General features: G+C 51.6%; 1 protein-coding gene across 1 annotated transcript in view; it reads right to left on the reverse strand.

Moving 5' to 3' along the window:
- The window catches only part of IL17RC (interleukin 17 receptor C), a 90,022-nt gene that overhangs the window by 41,469 nt on the left and 32,889 nt on the right, over positions 1–15,664 (reverse strand). Inside the window, exons 2-3 of the mRNA XM_040359012.1 lie at positions 9,569–9,590; positions 5,829–5,981 (exon numbers count right to left, since the gene is read on the reverse strand). Of these exons, the coding sequence (XP_040214946.1) occupies positions 5,829–5,981; positions 9,569–9,590 (175 nt within the window). The remainder of the gene's footprint in view (positions 1–5,828; positions 5,982–9,568; positions 9,591–15,664) is intronic.

Here is a 15,664-nt window from a genome sequence, read left to right on the forward strand (position 1 = left end):
AAGTTTCCCGACGGAGCATGCGATGTACGCTCGGCGCGGGAGCACGCCTAATTTAAATGATTCCCGCCCCCTGGCGGGATCATTTACATTGCGCGCGCTTATGCCGGGCAATTTTGCCGGCGCGCCCTCTCAATTTACGGAGCTACTGCTCCGTGAATCGAGGGCAGCGCAAATTATTTGCGGGGGCGCAGGGCAAAATCGTTGCCCTGTGCCTCCGCAAATAATGCGCAAGTGGTACCTGAATCTGGGCCAATGTCATTTCAAAAGTCATTTTCATCATTGTTGCCCTCTGAAAATTGAATAGAACTCATCCACCAGATCCTGGGCTTTCCTGTACAACTACGGAGAGGTTCATCGCTACAACTCCCCCCTATCTCAGCAGTCAACAGCAGAGAAGAGGACAGAACTCCTCCACCAGATCCTGGGCTTTTCTGTACAAGCGTGGAGAGGTTTGTCAATGCCACCCCCTAACCCCACCCCCCCCCCCCCCCCCAATCTCAGAATTCACATGTACAGTGTAGATCGGTTGATTTAGCTCACCTCTCCATGGCCTCCATGATCATCCTTTGGAGCACCACTCCCCCTCCACCATCCTCACACACAGGCCGCCCGCACCAGAGGGATCATGTGGGACAGGCTGGACCACAGGAGTCCATGGGTGGGGGGAAGGTGCTGCACAGGGGAGGGCTGGCAGGGGGGGCAGGGTGGAAATCTCCCCCCGGGCTGGTGACCCGGGGGGAGCCTGCCTGCGCCTCAGCCTCCATCCTGGTAAGCTCTCTAGTCTCTCCTGCCTCCCAGTGTATAAAAAGGGGTGCTCTGCAGACTTTGTTAAAGGGGAGGGGGGCAGGCTTTGGTGAGCAGAGACCCTCTTTACACAATAGTCCACAGCATGCACCCTTAAATCAAGTTTCCCAGAACACCCCTTACATTAGACCTGATGTATATGGGCTCTGTGCGGACTCTGATGTAAGGGGAGGCCCCTGTGCGGACTCTGATGTAAGGGGAGGCCCCTGTGCGGACTCTGATGTAAGGGGAGGCCCCTGTGCGGACTCTGATTTAAGGGGAGGCCTCTGTGCGGACTCTGATGTAAAGGGAGGCCTCTGTGCGGACTCTGATGTAAGGGGAGGCCTCTGTGCGGACTCTGATGTAAGGGGAGGCCCCTGTGCGGACTCTGATGTAAGGGGAGGCCCCTGTGCGGACTCTGATTTAAGGGGAGGCCTCTGTGCGGACTCTGATGTAAAGGGAGGCCTCTGTGCGGACTCTGATGTAAGGGGAGGCCTCTGTGCGGACTCTGATGTAAGGCGAGGCCTCTGTGCGGACTCTGATGTAAGGGGACGCCTCTGTGCGGACTCTGATGTAAGGCGAGGCCTCTGTGCGGACTCTGATGTAAGGGGAGCCTCTGTGCGGACTCTGATGTAAGGCGAGGCCTCTGTGCGGACTCTGATGTAAGGCGAGGCCTCTGTGCGGACTCTGATATAAGGCGAGGCCTCTGTGCGGACTCTGATGTAAGCGGAGGCCTCTGTGCGGACTCTGATGTAAGCGGAGGCCTCTGTGCGGACTCTGATGTAAGGGGGGCCTCTGTGCGGACTCTGATGTAAGGCGAGGCCTCTGTGCGGACTCTGATGTAAGGGGACGCCTCTGTGCGGACTCTGATGTAAGGCGAGGCCTCTGTGCGGACTCTGATGTAAGGGGAGCCTCTGTGCGGACTCTGATGTAAGGCGAGGCCTCTGTGCGGACTCTGATGTAAGGGGAGCCTCTGTGCGGACTCTGATGTAAGGGGAGGCCCCTGTGCGGACTCTGATTTAAGAGTCCGCACAGGGCCCAGTTGTGCCCAGGGCAAGAGTACTGGCTACCCCCCCTCATACTACACCACTGCAATCCAGGGACAAAACCGGGGACAGACTTGGTCCAGGGACAGTGTCTTTGTTCCGGGGACTGTCCCCGGAACAGGGGACATCTGATCAACCTATCCTACATATATTGCCCCTCTCTGTGTAAACTCTAGCGGTCGACTCCTGCCCTCCTCTGATCCTCCTTCAGACCCTGCACTTTCTGCTTCCCAGCTTCACCCCCAGCTTCTTTCCGGGAGCAGCACAAGGTAAGGGAGATGCACCGCGATGTTAGGGAGGGTGGGGGGCTCTTGACTCCTGGTGGTGGACTCTTGACATATGATGTAAGGGGGGGTGCTCAGGACATCTAGTCTTACAGATACCACCTTTGAGGGCAACCATAATGCTAATGAGGCCCAACAATGAACTTGGGTTTGACATAGGGTTACCACATTTCCAAACTGCCATTCAGGGACACCCCCCCCCCTTTCTTATTTTTGACCCCATAGATTTCACTGGTTCATCCTGGGACCTGTAGTTCTTCACTGGTTGGGGGTCCACATCTTCAGCTCTGAGGGGTTCATGGTGGCACCTGTAGTCCTTCACTTTTGGGGGTCACACACCCCCAAAAGTGAAGGACTAAAAGTCCCAGCATGAACTCCTAATATCGAAAGATGTGAAACCCCCCCCCCCACCCCACTACAACACCCAGCATGAACCCTTGAGATCTAATTGTGTGACCCCATAGATTTCACAGGTTCATGCTGGGACCTGTAGTTCTTCACTAGTTGGGGTGGTGTCTAGGGTGACCACATTTCCAAACTGCCATTCAGGGACACCCCCCCCCCCCCCCCCAAAAAAAATACGTTTTTTTACATATTTTTTTGCCAGTTTTGGGGGCAGGGGCGTATCATGAAATCAGCGGGCCCGTGACAGGGGACTGGGTGACAGGGGACTGGGTGACAGAGGGCTGGGTGACAGAGGGCTGGGTGACAGAGGGACAGGGTGACAGAGGGACTGGGTGACAGAGGGACTGGGTGACAGAGGGACTGGGTGACGGAGAGCTGGGTGACGGAGAGCTGGGTGACGGAGAGCTGGGTGACAGAGGGACAGGGTGACAGAGGGACTGGGTGACAGAGTGACTGGGTGACAGAGTGACAGAGTGACTGGGTGACAGAGTGACTGGGTGACAGAGTGACAGGGTGACAGAGTGACTGGGTGACAGAGTGACTGGGTGACAGAGTGACTGGGTGACTGGGTGACAGAGTGACTGGGTGACAGAGTGACTGGGTGACAGAGTGACAGAGGGACTGGGTGACAGAGGGACTGGGTGACAGAGTGACTGGGTGACAGAGTGACTGGGTGACAGAGGGACTGGGTGACAGAGGGGCTGGGTGACAGAGGAGCTGGGTGACAGAGGAGCTGGGTGACGGAGAGCTGGGTGACGGAGAGCTGGGTGACGGAGAGCTGGGTGACAGAGGGATTGGGTGACAGAGGGACTGGGTGACAGAGGAGCTGGGTGACGGAGAGCTGGGTGACGGAGAGCTGGGTGACGGAGAGCTGGGTGACGGAGGACAGGGTGACAGAGGGACTGGGTGACAGAGTGACTGGGTGACAGAGTGACTGGGTGACAGAGTGACAGAGTGACTGGGTGACAGAGTGACTGGGTGACAGAGGGACTGGGTGACAGAGAGCTGGGTGACAGAGTGACTGGGTGACAGAGGGACTGGGTGACAGAGGAGCTGGGTGACAGAGGACTGGGTGACGGAGAGCTGGGTGACAGAGGGACAGGGTGACAGAGGGACTGGGTGACGGAGAGCTGGGTGACAGAGGAGCTGGGTGACAGAGGGACTGGGTGACAGAGGAGCTGGGTGACAGAGGAGCTGGGTGACGGAGAGCTGGGTGACAGAGGGACTGGGTGACGGAGAGCTGGGTGACAGAGGGACAGGGTGACAGAGGGACTGGGTGACAGAGGGACTGGGTGACAGAGTGACAGAGGGACTGGGTGACAGAGGGACTGGGTGACAGAGTGACTGGGTGACAGAGGGACTGGGTGACAGAGGGGCTGGGTGACGGAGAGCTGGGTGACGGAGAGCTGGGTGACGGAGAGCTGGGTGACGGAGAGCTGGGTGACGGAGAGCTGGGTGACGGAGAGCTGGGTGACGGAGAGCTGGGTGACAGAGGGACTGGGTGACAGAGTGACAGAGGGACTGGGTGACAGAGGGACTGGGTGACGGAGAGCTGGGTGACAGAGGGACAGGGTGACAGAGGGACTGGGTGACAGAGGGACTGGGTGACAGAGGGACTGGGTGACAGAGGAGCTGGGTGACGGAGAGCTGGGTGACGGAGAGCTGGGTGACGGAGAGCTGGGTGACGGAGAGCTGGGTGACAGAGGGACTGGGTGACAGAGGGACAGGGTGACAGAGTGACTGGGTGACAGAGTGACAGAGTGACTGGGTGACAGAGGGACTGGGTGACAGAGGGACAGGGTGACAGAGTGACTGGGTGACAGAGGGACAGGGTGACAGAGTGACTGGGTGACAGAGTGACTGGGTGACAGAGTGACTGGGTGACAGAGGGACTGGGTGACAGAGGGACAGGGTGACAGAGTGACTGGGTGACAGAGGGACTGGGTGACAGAGGGACAGGGTGACAGAGTGACTGGGTGACAGAGGGACAGGGTGACAGAGTGACTGGGTGACAGAGTGACTGGGTGACAGAGTGACTGGGTGACAGAGGGACTGGGTGACAGAGGGACTGGGTGACAGAGGGACAGGGTGACAGAGTGACTGGGTGACAGAGTGACTGGGTGACAGAGGGCTGGGTGACAGAGGGACAGGGTGACAGAGTGACTGGGTGACAGAGTGACTGGGTGACAGAGGGCTGGGTGACAGAGGGACAGGGTGACAGAGTGACTGGGTGACACTGACAGAGTGACTGGGTGACAGAGTGACTGGGTGACAGAGTGACTGGGTGACAGAGGGACTGGGTGACAGAGGGACTGGGTAGAGAGAGATTATACAGTCCAGATTACAATTTGCAGGGGCAGCAAAGGTGACAGAGAAAGGGGGGTGCACCATGCAACCAACCCCCCCCCCCCCTCTCTCACTGTCACCTCTGCTGCCCCTGCAAATTGTAATCTGGACTGTATAATATCTCCCCCCATTGCATGGTCAACCCCCCCCCCCTCCCCTGCACCTACCTTTTCTGCCCCTGCTCCAAGGATGGCCGGCGCCGCGGCGCAGCGGAAGTCGGGACTCGCGGGAGGTCGGGACTCAGGACGGGCGGCGGATCGAGTCCAGCTGTGCAACCGATGCCTGGAGGGGAGGAGGAGGAGGTCTTGGTCTGTGCCGCTAACGGTGAGTGACTCACTGCCTGTTACGCTGCTGCTCTCTCTGCAGCAAGAACCGCGGCTGGCCGCTGGAGGAGGAGGAGGTGGGGGTGGAGTCGGAGCCGCAGAGAGAGCGGGACACTGCGGTGACGTCACTGGTTGCTACAAGCCAAGCGGGGCTTCCCTAGCAACCAGTGATTTAGAATCATTTAATTACAGCTGCAGCAGCGGCAGTGAGTGTGGCAGGCAGTTGATTCCGGGACTCTCCATTGTCCCGGTTTGAAGGCTCCCGGGACACGGGACAAAAGTGTATATTACGGGACGATCCCGGGCAAACCGGGACACGTGGTCACCCTAGTGGTGTCACATCTTAATCTCTGAGGGGTTCATGCTGGGACCTGTAGTTCTTCACTAGTTGGGGTGGTGTCACATCTTAATCTCTGAGGGGTTCATGCTGGGACCTGTGTCAGTTTCATTCCGGGACACTGTATTGTCCCAGAGTGAAGGTGCCCGGGACAGACCTGCAGAATGCGGGACTGTCCCGGGACACGTAGTCACCCTAGTTTGACACCCCTGATCCAAAGGCAGGAAACTTCTGCTCCTCACAAAGCCCTGGAGGAACCTGGAAGCAAAGTTACTCAAATACCGAACCATCGGAGAATGTTCACCTGTTAGGAAAGCTGCCGAAATCTCCACCGTCACCCGGACACAGAGAGAGCAGTTATCATTGTGACATTTCTTCACCGTTTCCGCTCTGAGGTCACTCGGCACCAGGACCGGGGTCATCGCCGTCTCCATGTTTCCGGGAAGGCACAACATTTCTGTATTGGAGAAGAAAGAAACGCAGATAAGTCCCCCTGCCAAGGACAATGGGCCGCGCATGAAAGTCCTTTTGTCCCTTATATTGTTCTGATGATTAGACCTCTATAAAAATGTAGGGCCAGATTCACAGTTGTAATACGCCGGCGTATCTACTGATACTCCGGCGTATTTTCAAATTTGCCGCGTCGTATCTTTAGTTTGAATCCTCAAAACAAGTTACGACGGCTTTAGGCTTCGATCCGACAGGCGTACGGCTTCGTACGCCTTCGGATCGTAGGTGTAACACTCCGGCGCCCGCTGGGTGGAGTTTGCGTCGTTTTCCAGCGTCGGGTATGCAAATTAGCTGTTTACGGCGATCCACGAAGGTACGCACGTTTGTCGCATTCTCTTACGTCGTCGCTAGTCGGCTTTTCCCGTCGCAAACTTACGCCTGCTATTTCATGGCTTAGATTTAGACCAGCCATGTTAAAGTATGGCCGTCGTTCCCGCGTCGAATTTGTAATTTTTTTCTTTTTTTGCGTAAGACGTCCGGGAATACGAAAGGACGTAACGCACGTCGTCGTTCAAAAAACACGTCGGGGGGCGCCGTCATTTCGTGCAAAGCAAGGCGGGAAAAAACGGAGCATGCGCAGAACGACGAAATTTTTGAAAAAAAAAAAGTTTTCATTTTTTTCTGTTAATTTTTTTTGTAAATAAGTAAGTTTTCTTCTTCAATTATGGGCACTGATATGGCGGCGCTGATGGGCACCGATGAGGTGGCGCTGATGGGCACCGATGAGGCGGCACTGATGGGCACTGATAGGCGGCGCTGGTATGCTGCACTGATGGGCATTCATAGGCGGCACTGATGGGCACTCATAGGCGGCACTGATGGGCACTCATAGGTGGCACTGGGCACTCTTTATGGGTGGCACTGGTGGGTACTTATGGGTGGCACAGATGGGCACTGGGCATAGATGGGCACTAAGAGGTGGCACTGATGGACACTGGGCGGCACTGATGGACACTGAGGGGTGGCACTGATGGCATTGCTGGGCATCATTTCAGCCAGCGCCCATGTTGCCAGTCAGTGCCCATTTGTGGGCACTGATTGGCATCGATTGTGTTAATTTTTTTTTATTGGTATTTTTTTTTTTTTTTGCTCTATTGAGCACCGGGGGGCACTCCCTGGTGGTCCAGTGTTGGCATCCGAGGGGGGGCTGCGCTGATAAACAATCAGCGCGAACCCCCCCTGTCAGGAGAGCCGCCTATCGTCTCTCCTCTATTCGCGTCTGTCAGACGCGAGTGAGGAAGAGCCGATCAACGGCTCTTCCTGTTTACATCGTGATCAGCCGTGATTGGACATGGCTGATCACGTGGTAAAGAGCCTCCGCCGGAGGCTCTTTACCGAGATCCGAGATGCGGGAAGTCAGACTGACACCCCACATCACCGATCGGCGCGCGCCAGCATGAAATCCTGCAGGACGTCAATAGACGTCCAGTCAGGATTTCACAACCACTTCCCGGACGTCAATTGACTATTTACCGGGCGGAAGTGGTTAATCATCAACCATGTGAGTTGCTAAATGTTGTACCTTCATTAAATGTAACCAAATTGCTACACTTAGAGGCGCCTCTCTTCTCTTTTATACTCTGGAGCTCCTGCTGGATTTTGCTTCCAATCCCCTTGTGGAGGCTTCCATTTGTGGATGGACATTTTATGATTACACAACTTATCACATTGCTATAATCTTTTTATATGGACTATAGACTGAAGGACCTAGGAATAAATGGTTGTTGAACGAATTATCTGAGTTTGCATTATTTCTTATGGGGAAATTTTCTTTGATTTAAGAGTGCTTTGGATTACAAGCATGTTTCCGGAACGAATTATGCTCGCAATCCAAGGTTTTACTGTATTTCCGGTCTTGAATGTGTCTCGTGAATAGGGTTGCCACCTGTACGGGATTCACCCGGACAGTCCGGGTTCTGAATCAGCTGTCCAGTTTTCAGACTGCCTGAAACCCGGACAGACCAATCTGGCAAAGGGGGGAGCTTTGTTAGCATATACTTGCCACTGTGGAGACAGTCACAGCAGCAGTGTCATTTCTTCTTACTAAATGCACACACTGTGCTGGTGTGTGTGTTATCAATCTGAAGCTCCTGCCCCCATCATACTCTTCGCACTCAATACATACTGCCCCATCATACTCTCCGCACTCCTCTCCCGTCCATACTGCCCCCATCATACCCCCCACACTCCTCTCCCATACATACTACCCCATCATACCCTCCGCACTCCTCTCCCGTCCATACTCCCCCCCCATCATACCCTCCACACTCCTCTCCCATACATACTACCCCCATCATACCCTCCTCACTCCTCTCCCATCCATACTGCCCCCATCATACCATCCACACTCCTCTCCCATACATACTACCCCCATCATACCCTCCGCACTCCTCTCCTGTACATACTGCCCCCATTATACCCTCAGCACTCCTCTCCTGTACATACTGACCCGATCATGCCCTCCGCACTTCTCTCCTGTACATACTGCGCCCAACATACCCTCCACACTCCTGTCCTGTACATACTACGCCCATCATACCTGCCGTACCCCTCTCCCGTACATACTGCCCCCATCATACCCTCCGCATCTGTATATACAGCCCCCATCATACCCTCCGCACTCCTCTCCTGTACATACTATGCCCATCATACCCTCGGCACTCCTCTCCTGTACATACTGCCCCCATCATGCCCTCCACACTCCTCTGCCATATATACTGCCCCCATCATACTCTCCGCATCTGTACATACAACCCCCATTATACCCTCCCCACTCCTCTCCTGTACATACTATGCCCATCATACCCTCGGCACTCCTCTCCTGTACATACTGCCCCCATCATGCCCTCCACACTCCTCTGCCATACATACTGCCCCCATCATGCCCTCCACACTCCTCTCCCATACATACTGCCCCCATCATACTCTCCGCATCTGTATATACAGCCCCCATCATACCCTCCGCACTCCTCTCCTGTACATACTATGCCCATCATACCCTCGGCACTCCTCTCCTGTACATACTGCCCCCATCATGCCCTCCACACTCCTCTGCCATACATACTGCCCCCATCATACCCTCTGCACCTGTACATACAACCCCCATCATACCCTCCCCACTCCTCTCCTGTACATACTGCCCCATCATACACTCCTCTCCCGCACATATTGCCCCCATTATACCCTCCACACTCTTCTCCCGCACATATTGCCCCCATCATACCCTCCGCACTCCTCTCCTGTACATACTGCCCCATCATACCCTCCACACTCCTCTACTGTACATAATAGATTTAATGTACTACAAAAAATATATATATTTGCCGTGCACTGCTAAAGTGTTCGGGTTTGGCTTGAAGAAAAGGTGGCAACCCTACTCGTGAAATCCCCTTTTTAACTTCTAATAACAAGAAAAGATAAGGGCGCCAGAAAGCTAATCCCTGAGAATGGAGACGTTACCTTCCCTTCCCGCATGCTTGTCTCACCAACAGAAACAACAACAGAAGTGTAGGAGGAGCTCCAAGCAGTACATACCTGATTGTTCACATACCAGATCCTGCAACAGAAAGCAAACATTATATGAGTAAACATGGTCAGTTTCTGTATGGAGAAATCTTCACTCACTTAACCGCCCCTTATTTCCAGGAATTGTCCCTCTTTTGAACCCAAATCAAAAAAGTCTTCTTAGTTTTCCCTGTTTTTTTATCTAATATATACAGTAGTAAACCACTATAACAATGGTGCTATATATCAACTGAAAGTATTATCCACTTCCTGACTAAGCCTTATCTGGCACTTTTTGTTTACAAGTTTAACCAATTCAGCCCCGGACCAATATGCAGGTAAAGGACCTGGCCCCTTTTTGCGATTCGGCACTGCGTCGCTTTAACTGACAATTGCGCGGTCGTGCGACGCGGCTCCCAAACAAAATTGGCGTCCTTTTTTCCCTGCGAATAAAGCTTTCTTTTGTTGGTATTTGATCACCTCTGCGGTTTTTATTTTTTGCGCTATAAACAAAAATAGAGCGACAATTTAAAAAAAAATTCAATATTTTTTACTTTTTGCTGTAATAAATATCCCCAAAAATATATATATATATTAAAAAAAAATTTCCTCAGTTTAGGCCGATACGTATTCTTCTACCTATTTTTGGTAAAAAAAAAACGCAATAAGCGTTTATTAATTGGTTTGGGCAAAATGTATAGCGTTTACAAAATAGGGGATAGTTTATTGCATTTTTATTAATTTTTTTTTTTACCACTAATGGCGGCGATCAGCGATTTTTTTCGTGACTGCGACATTATGGCGGACACATCGGACACTTTTGACACAGTTTTTGGGACGATTGTCATTTTCACAGCGAAAAGTGCTATAAAAATGCACTGATTACTGTGAAAATGACAATGGCAGTGTCGGGGTTAACCAGGAGGGGGCGCTGTAGGGGTTAAGTGTGTCCTAAGGGAGTGTTCCTACTGTGGGGGCGTGGCTGTGCATTAGGGTGACCACGTGTCCTGGATTGCCCGTCTGTCCCGCATTTTGCAGGTCTGTCTCGGGCACCTTCTTACCAGGACAATACGGTGTCCCGGAATGAAACTGGCACAGCCACCCCCCCGGGGCCAATCTGATGCCCCCAAAAAAGGCCGCCACATCACCGCTTTACTCACCGACAGTACTTGTCCTGGCCGGGTAATGCCTGGAGGAGCACAATCCCCGCCCCCTGCTTGTGATTGGAGAAATCATAAATCCCGCCTCTTGTGTCCAATCACTGTGCTGTGATTCGTTACAACACAAGCTGATTTTTGGGAAAGGAGGTGTCCCTGAATGGTAGTTTGGAAATGTGGTCACCCTACTGTGCATGTGAAGTCACTGATCATCGTTCCCTAACACAGGGAACAGACGATCAGTGACAGCCACACTAGGAAGAACGGGGAAGGTTTGTTTACACTCACCTCTCCTCGTTCTTCCTCTCTGTGACCCGATCGCTGGACACCCGCGGCGATCGGGTTTCTGGCCTAGGCAACTAATATCATGCATCCCAGGAGTCTTCTGGAGGGGAGGGGATTTCTCAGCTAAGCACGCCCTCTTGTGTGCATGCCTGAGCTAAGGGCAGATGGATTCCAGGAAGTAAATGCTACATGAATCATCTGCCCTTACTCAAGATGGCCACGGTCAGAAATGCTAGGAGGAGTGTTTTTCAAAGTGATTTCTCAGCGAAATAAAGCATGGAGACAGAGATGGATGGGGGAGTCTGAATATTAAAAAATGAATTAAATAGTATTTTTGGTTTGTGGTGATTAGATGCAGTGTAGTTCCGTTTTAATTTTGCTTCTTCTTTATGACCACAGACTTTGTTGTTGTTTTTGCACGTAGACGGCATGATGTATGGCGCTCTATTGCAGATTAGTCCATGTGGTGTAATTTTTCCAAACCATCAAATGGATTCAGTGGCGGTTCGTCTATAGAGGGCGCTGGAGCGCCGCCCCCTCTGGCTCTCACACAACAAATAACATAGATTCATGCATTGTACAAATCTATGTTATTCTTGCCGGCCGCTGGTCTAATCAGATGGACGGACCTTGAGCGTCAGCCACCTGAATAACGGCAGCTGGTTGGCTGTGCGGAAGTGCCTATCAGAGCCAGCAGCTCCGATAGGCTTTCCGAGTACAGCCCCCAGCCTTCCGGATGCTTATCCAGGAGACGTACGGGGGGTGCGTTCCTTGGATAAGACTGACAGGCGTCTCAGCCAATCAGGTTCACCGGTTCTGGTTATCGGTAACCTGATTGGCTGAAGCCTCATCGTGGGCGGGAGAAGACATCGAGGGACGTGGAAGGACTAGGAGGATGGCTGACTTCCAGAAAGGTAAGTGCCGGGCGGGGGAGGGGCATTTTACAGGGCACAGCGGCGACAATGGCACAGTGGGGACAATGAGCACAGTGGTGACAATGGGCACAGTGGGACAATGGGCACAGTGGCGGCAATTAAAGGGCACAGTGACATCAATGGGCACAGTGGCGACAATGAGCACAGTGTCAACAATTAAAGGGCACAGTGGTGACAATTGGCACAGTGGCGACAATTGATGGGAACAGTGGCTGCGTTTGATGGCATGGCACAGTGGTGACAATTGATGGCACAGTGGCTGCGTTTGATGGCATGGCACAGTGGTGACAATTGATGGCACAGTGGCTGCGTTTGATGGCATGGCATAGTGACTGCATTTGATGGCATGGAACAGTGGTGACAATTGATGCCACAGTGGCTGCATTTGATGGCGTGGCACAGTGGCTGCGTTTGATGGCATGGCACAGTGGTGCGAATTGATGGCACAGTGGCTGCGTTTGATGGCATGGCATAGTGACTGCATTTGATGGCATGGAACAGTGGTGACAATTGATGGCACAGTGGCTGCATTTGATGGCATGGAACAGTGGTGACAATTGATGGCACAGTGGCTGCGTTTGATGGCATGGCACAGTGGCTGCGTTTGATGGCATGGCACAGTGGTGCGAATTGATGGCACAGTGGCTGCGTTTGATGGCATGGCACAGTGGTGCGAATTGATGGTACAGTGGCTGCGTTTGATGGCATGGCACAGTGGTGCGAATTGATGGTACAGTGGCTGCGTTTGATGGCATGAAACAGTGGCTGCGTTTGATGGCATGGCACAGTGGTGCGAATTGATGGCACAGTGGCTGCGTTTGATGGCATGGCACAGTGGTGCGAATTGATGGCACAGTGGCTGCGTTTGATGGCATGGCACAGTGGTGCGAATTGATGGTACAGTGGCTGCGTTTGATGGAATGGCACATTGGTGTCAATTGATGGCACAGTGGCTGCATTTGATGGGCACAGTGAGGCTGCAATTTTTTTTTTTTTTCCGTTTGCGCCCCCCCCCCAAAAAAACTTTGAGCACCAGCCGCCACTGAATGGATTTATGAATAAGTGACATCTGGTGTTTATTATAAGTGCAATGGGAAGGATCTTGTTAGCGTCTGTGTTTGCTTCGGTCTGGGCGCTCACCCCCTATTAAGCTTTACAGCTATGATGATTTGCGGTGACAGTTGCAGGGAGGATGAATAGGTGAAGCAATGGAGCAGATGATGGAGAAATAAATGACACGTTTCCTAATTTCTCAGCCTGCGGTCAATGAGTTCTGCAATACCGGACCAGAGCTGTGAATAATAAAATGACTCCTCTCTGGCATCTCAGTTTTTTTTTTCATATGGTCTGGATTTTTTATCATTCTCAGATTTATTATTTTTATTTTTTAGGCCAGCTACCTTGTACCCTGTGTTCATATTGGCAGCAAATTTCGATTTAGTTTTAGTCTTATGCCGCGTATACACGATCGTTTTACAACGTTTTTAAAAAATGTCATTTAAAACGATCGCGTGTGGGCTTCACAGCATTTTTCGGGTTCTGAAAAACGACCAAAAAAAAAATCCAACATGCGCCATTTTTTAACAACGTTTTTAACGTTGTAGTTTTTCGGTCGTGTGTGGGCTTTAACGACGTAAAAACCTGCGCATGCTCAGAAGCAAGTTATGAGACGGGAGCGCTCGTTCTGGTAAAACTACCGTTCGTAATGGAGTAAGCACATTCATCACGCTGTAACAGACAGAAAAGCGCAAATTGTCTTTTACTAACACTAAATCAGCTAAAGCAGCCCCAAGGGTGGCGTCATCCGCATGGAACTTCCCCTTTATAGTGCCGTCGTACATGTTGTACGTCACCGCGCTTTGCTAGAGCATTTTTTTTTTTGCACGATCGTGTGTAGGCAAGGCCGTTTTAAAGATCAAGTTGAAAAAAACTTTGTTTTTTCTAGAGCCTGAAAATTTTTATTTTTTTAGAACCCGAAAAATTATCGGCATTAGTCTTAGGACAACATTTTAAAAACAAATCTATGGGCCAGATTCACAGAGCAGATACGACGGCATATCTCCTGATACGCCGTCGTATCTGTTGTTCTAACTATGCGGCTGATTCATAGAATCAGTTACGCATAGATAGCCATAAGATCCGACAGGTGTAATTGTTTTACACTGTCGGATCTTAGGATGCAGTACCGCGGCCGCCGCTGGGGTGAGTTTGCGTCGTAAACCACCGTCGGGTATGCAAATTAGGAGTTACGGCGATCCACGATGGTTTTTCACATTCGATACGTCGCCGCTAGTCTAGTTTCCCGTCGCAAAGTTAGTCGTTTTTTTTGGTGCCTTAACTTTACACAGCAATCGTATTGCTGTATAAAGTATGGCCGTCGTTCCCGCGTCGAAATTTAAAAAATAACGTCGTTTGCGTAAACCCGCCCGGGAATACGGAATTACGCTACGCGCGTCGCCGTTCTAAAAAAGGACGTCACTTTGCGCAAAGCACGGCGGGAGTTCGGAAACGGAGCATGCGCGGTAGGTCCGGCGCAGGAGCGCGCCTAATTTAAATGGCACGCGCCCATTTGAATTGGCCCGCCGGCGTAGGTTTTCATCACAAGTGCTTGGTGAATCAGGCACTTGCGATGAAAAATTGCGGCGGTGTAACGTATCTACGATACGTTACGCCGCCGCTCATCTACGTGAATCTGGCCCTATATTTTTAACTTTTTGCTATAATTGATATCCCCCAAAAATATATATATATATAAAAAAATGTTTTTCCTCAGTTTAGACCGATAGATATTCTTCTTCTACATATTTTTGGTAAAAAAGAAAATCGCAATAAGCGTTTATTGATCGGTTTGCGCAAAAGTTATAGCGTCTACAAATTTTTTTTACTAGTAATGGCGGCGATCAGCAATTTTTATCGTGACTGCGACATTATGGCGGACACATCAGACACTTTTGACACCATTGTCATTTTTACAGCGATCGGTGCTATAAAAAAATGCACTGATTACTATAAAAATGACACTGGCAGTGAATGGGGTTAACCCGTAGGGGTCGCTGAAGGGGTTAAGTGTGACCTAAGGAGTGATTCTAACTGTTAGGGGGCGTGGCTTGCCGTGACACATCACTGATCGCTGTTCCCAATGACAGGGAACAGACGATCAGTGACAGTGTCAGCTAGGCAGAACGGGGAGATGTTGTGTTTACACTGACATCTCCCCGTTCTTCAGCTCTGTGACCCGATCGCGGGACACCGGCGGCGATCGAGTCCCGCGGGCGTGGTCACGGACATTGTGACGGGTTCGCGAGCGCGCCGGCGGTGGTGCGCGCGTGACCACATGGCTCGCATTTTAAAGGGGATGTATATATACACCCATATGCGCTGCCATGCCATTCTGTCAACGTAAATAGTCGCGCGCCGGTCGGGAACCGGTTAAATAACTGTTTCATGTGAAGATATAAATACTGCGCACCTAAGCAACACTTGTGTATGTGAATGGAACATTTGGAAGCGATAGTTATGTAATAAATCGCAGAGCATAGATAAAATTACTCGCCCGACGCCCAGCAATGAATTGACTCTGTTGTCTTGGTATAGATAATTATGGTAAGTTATGTGCCGTACATTGGAATTCTCCATGGTGCCACCCTTGATCCTACAGATAATTAACAGGCACGGGGAGTGTGAACAACTATTTTCTATCTCTACATTATCTATATGATGGGTCAGGGTCAATTTTTAAACCTGATTTA

The sequence above is a fragment of the Rana temporaria genome, chromosome 7, assembly GCF_905171775.1.
Source record: "Rana temporaria chromosome 7, aRanTem1.1, whole genome shotgun sequence".
Classification (NCBI taxonomy): Eukaryota; Metazoa; Chordata; class Amphibia; order Anura; family Ranidae; genus Rana; species Rana temporaria.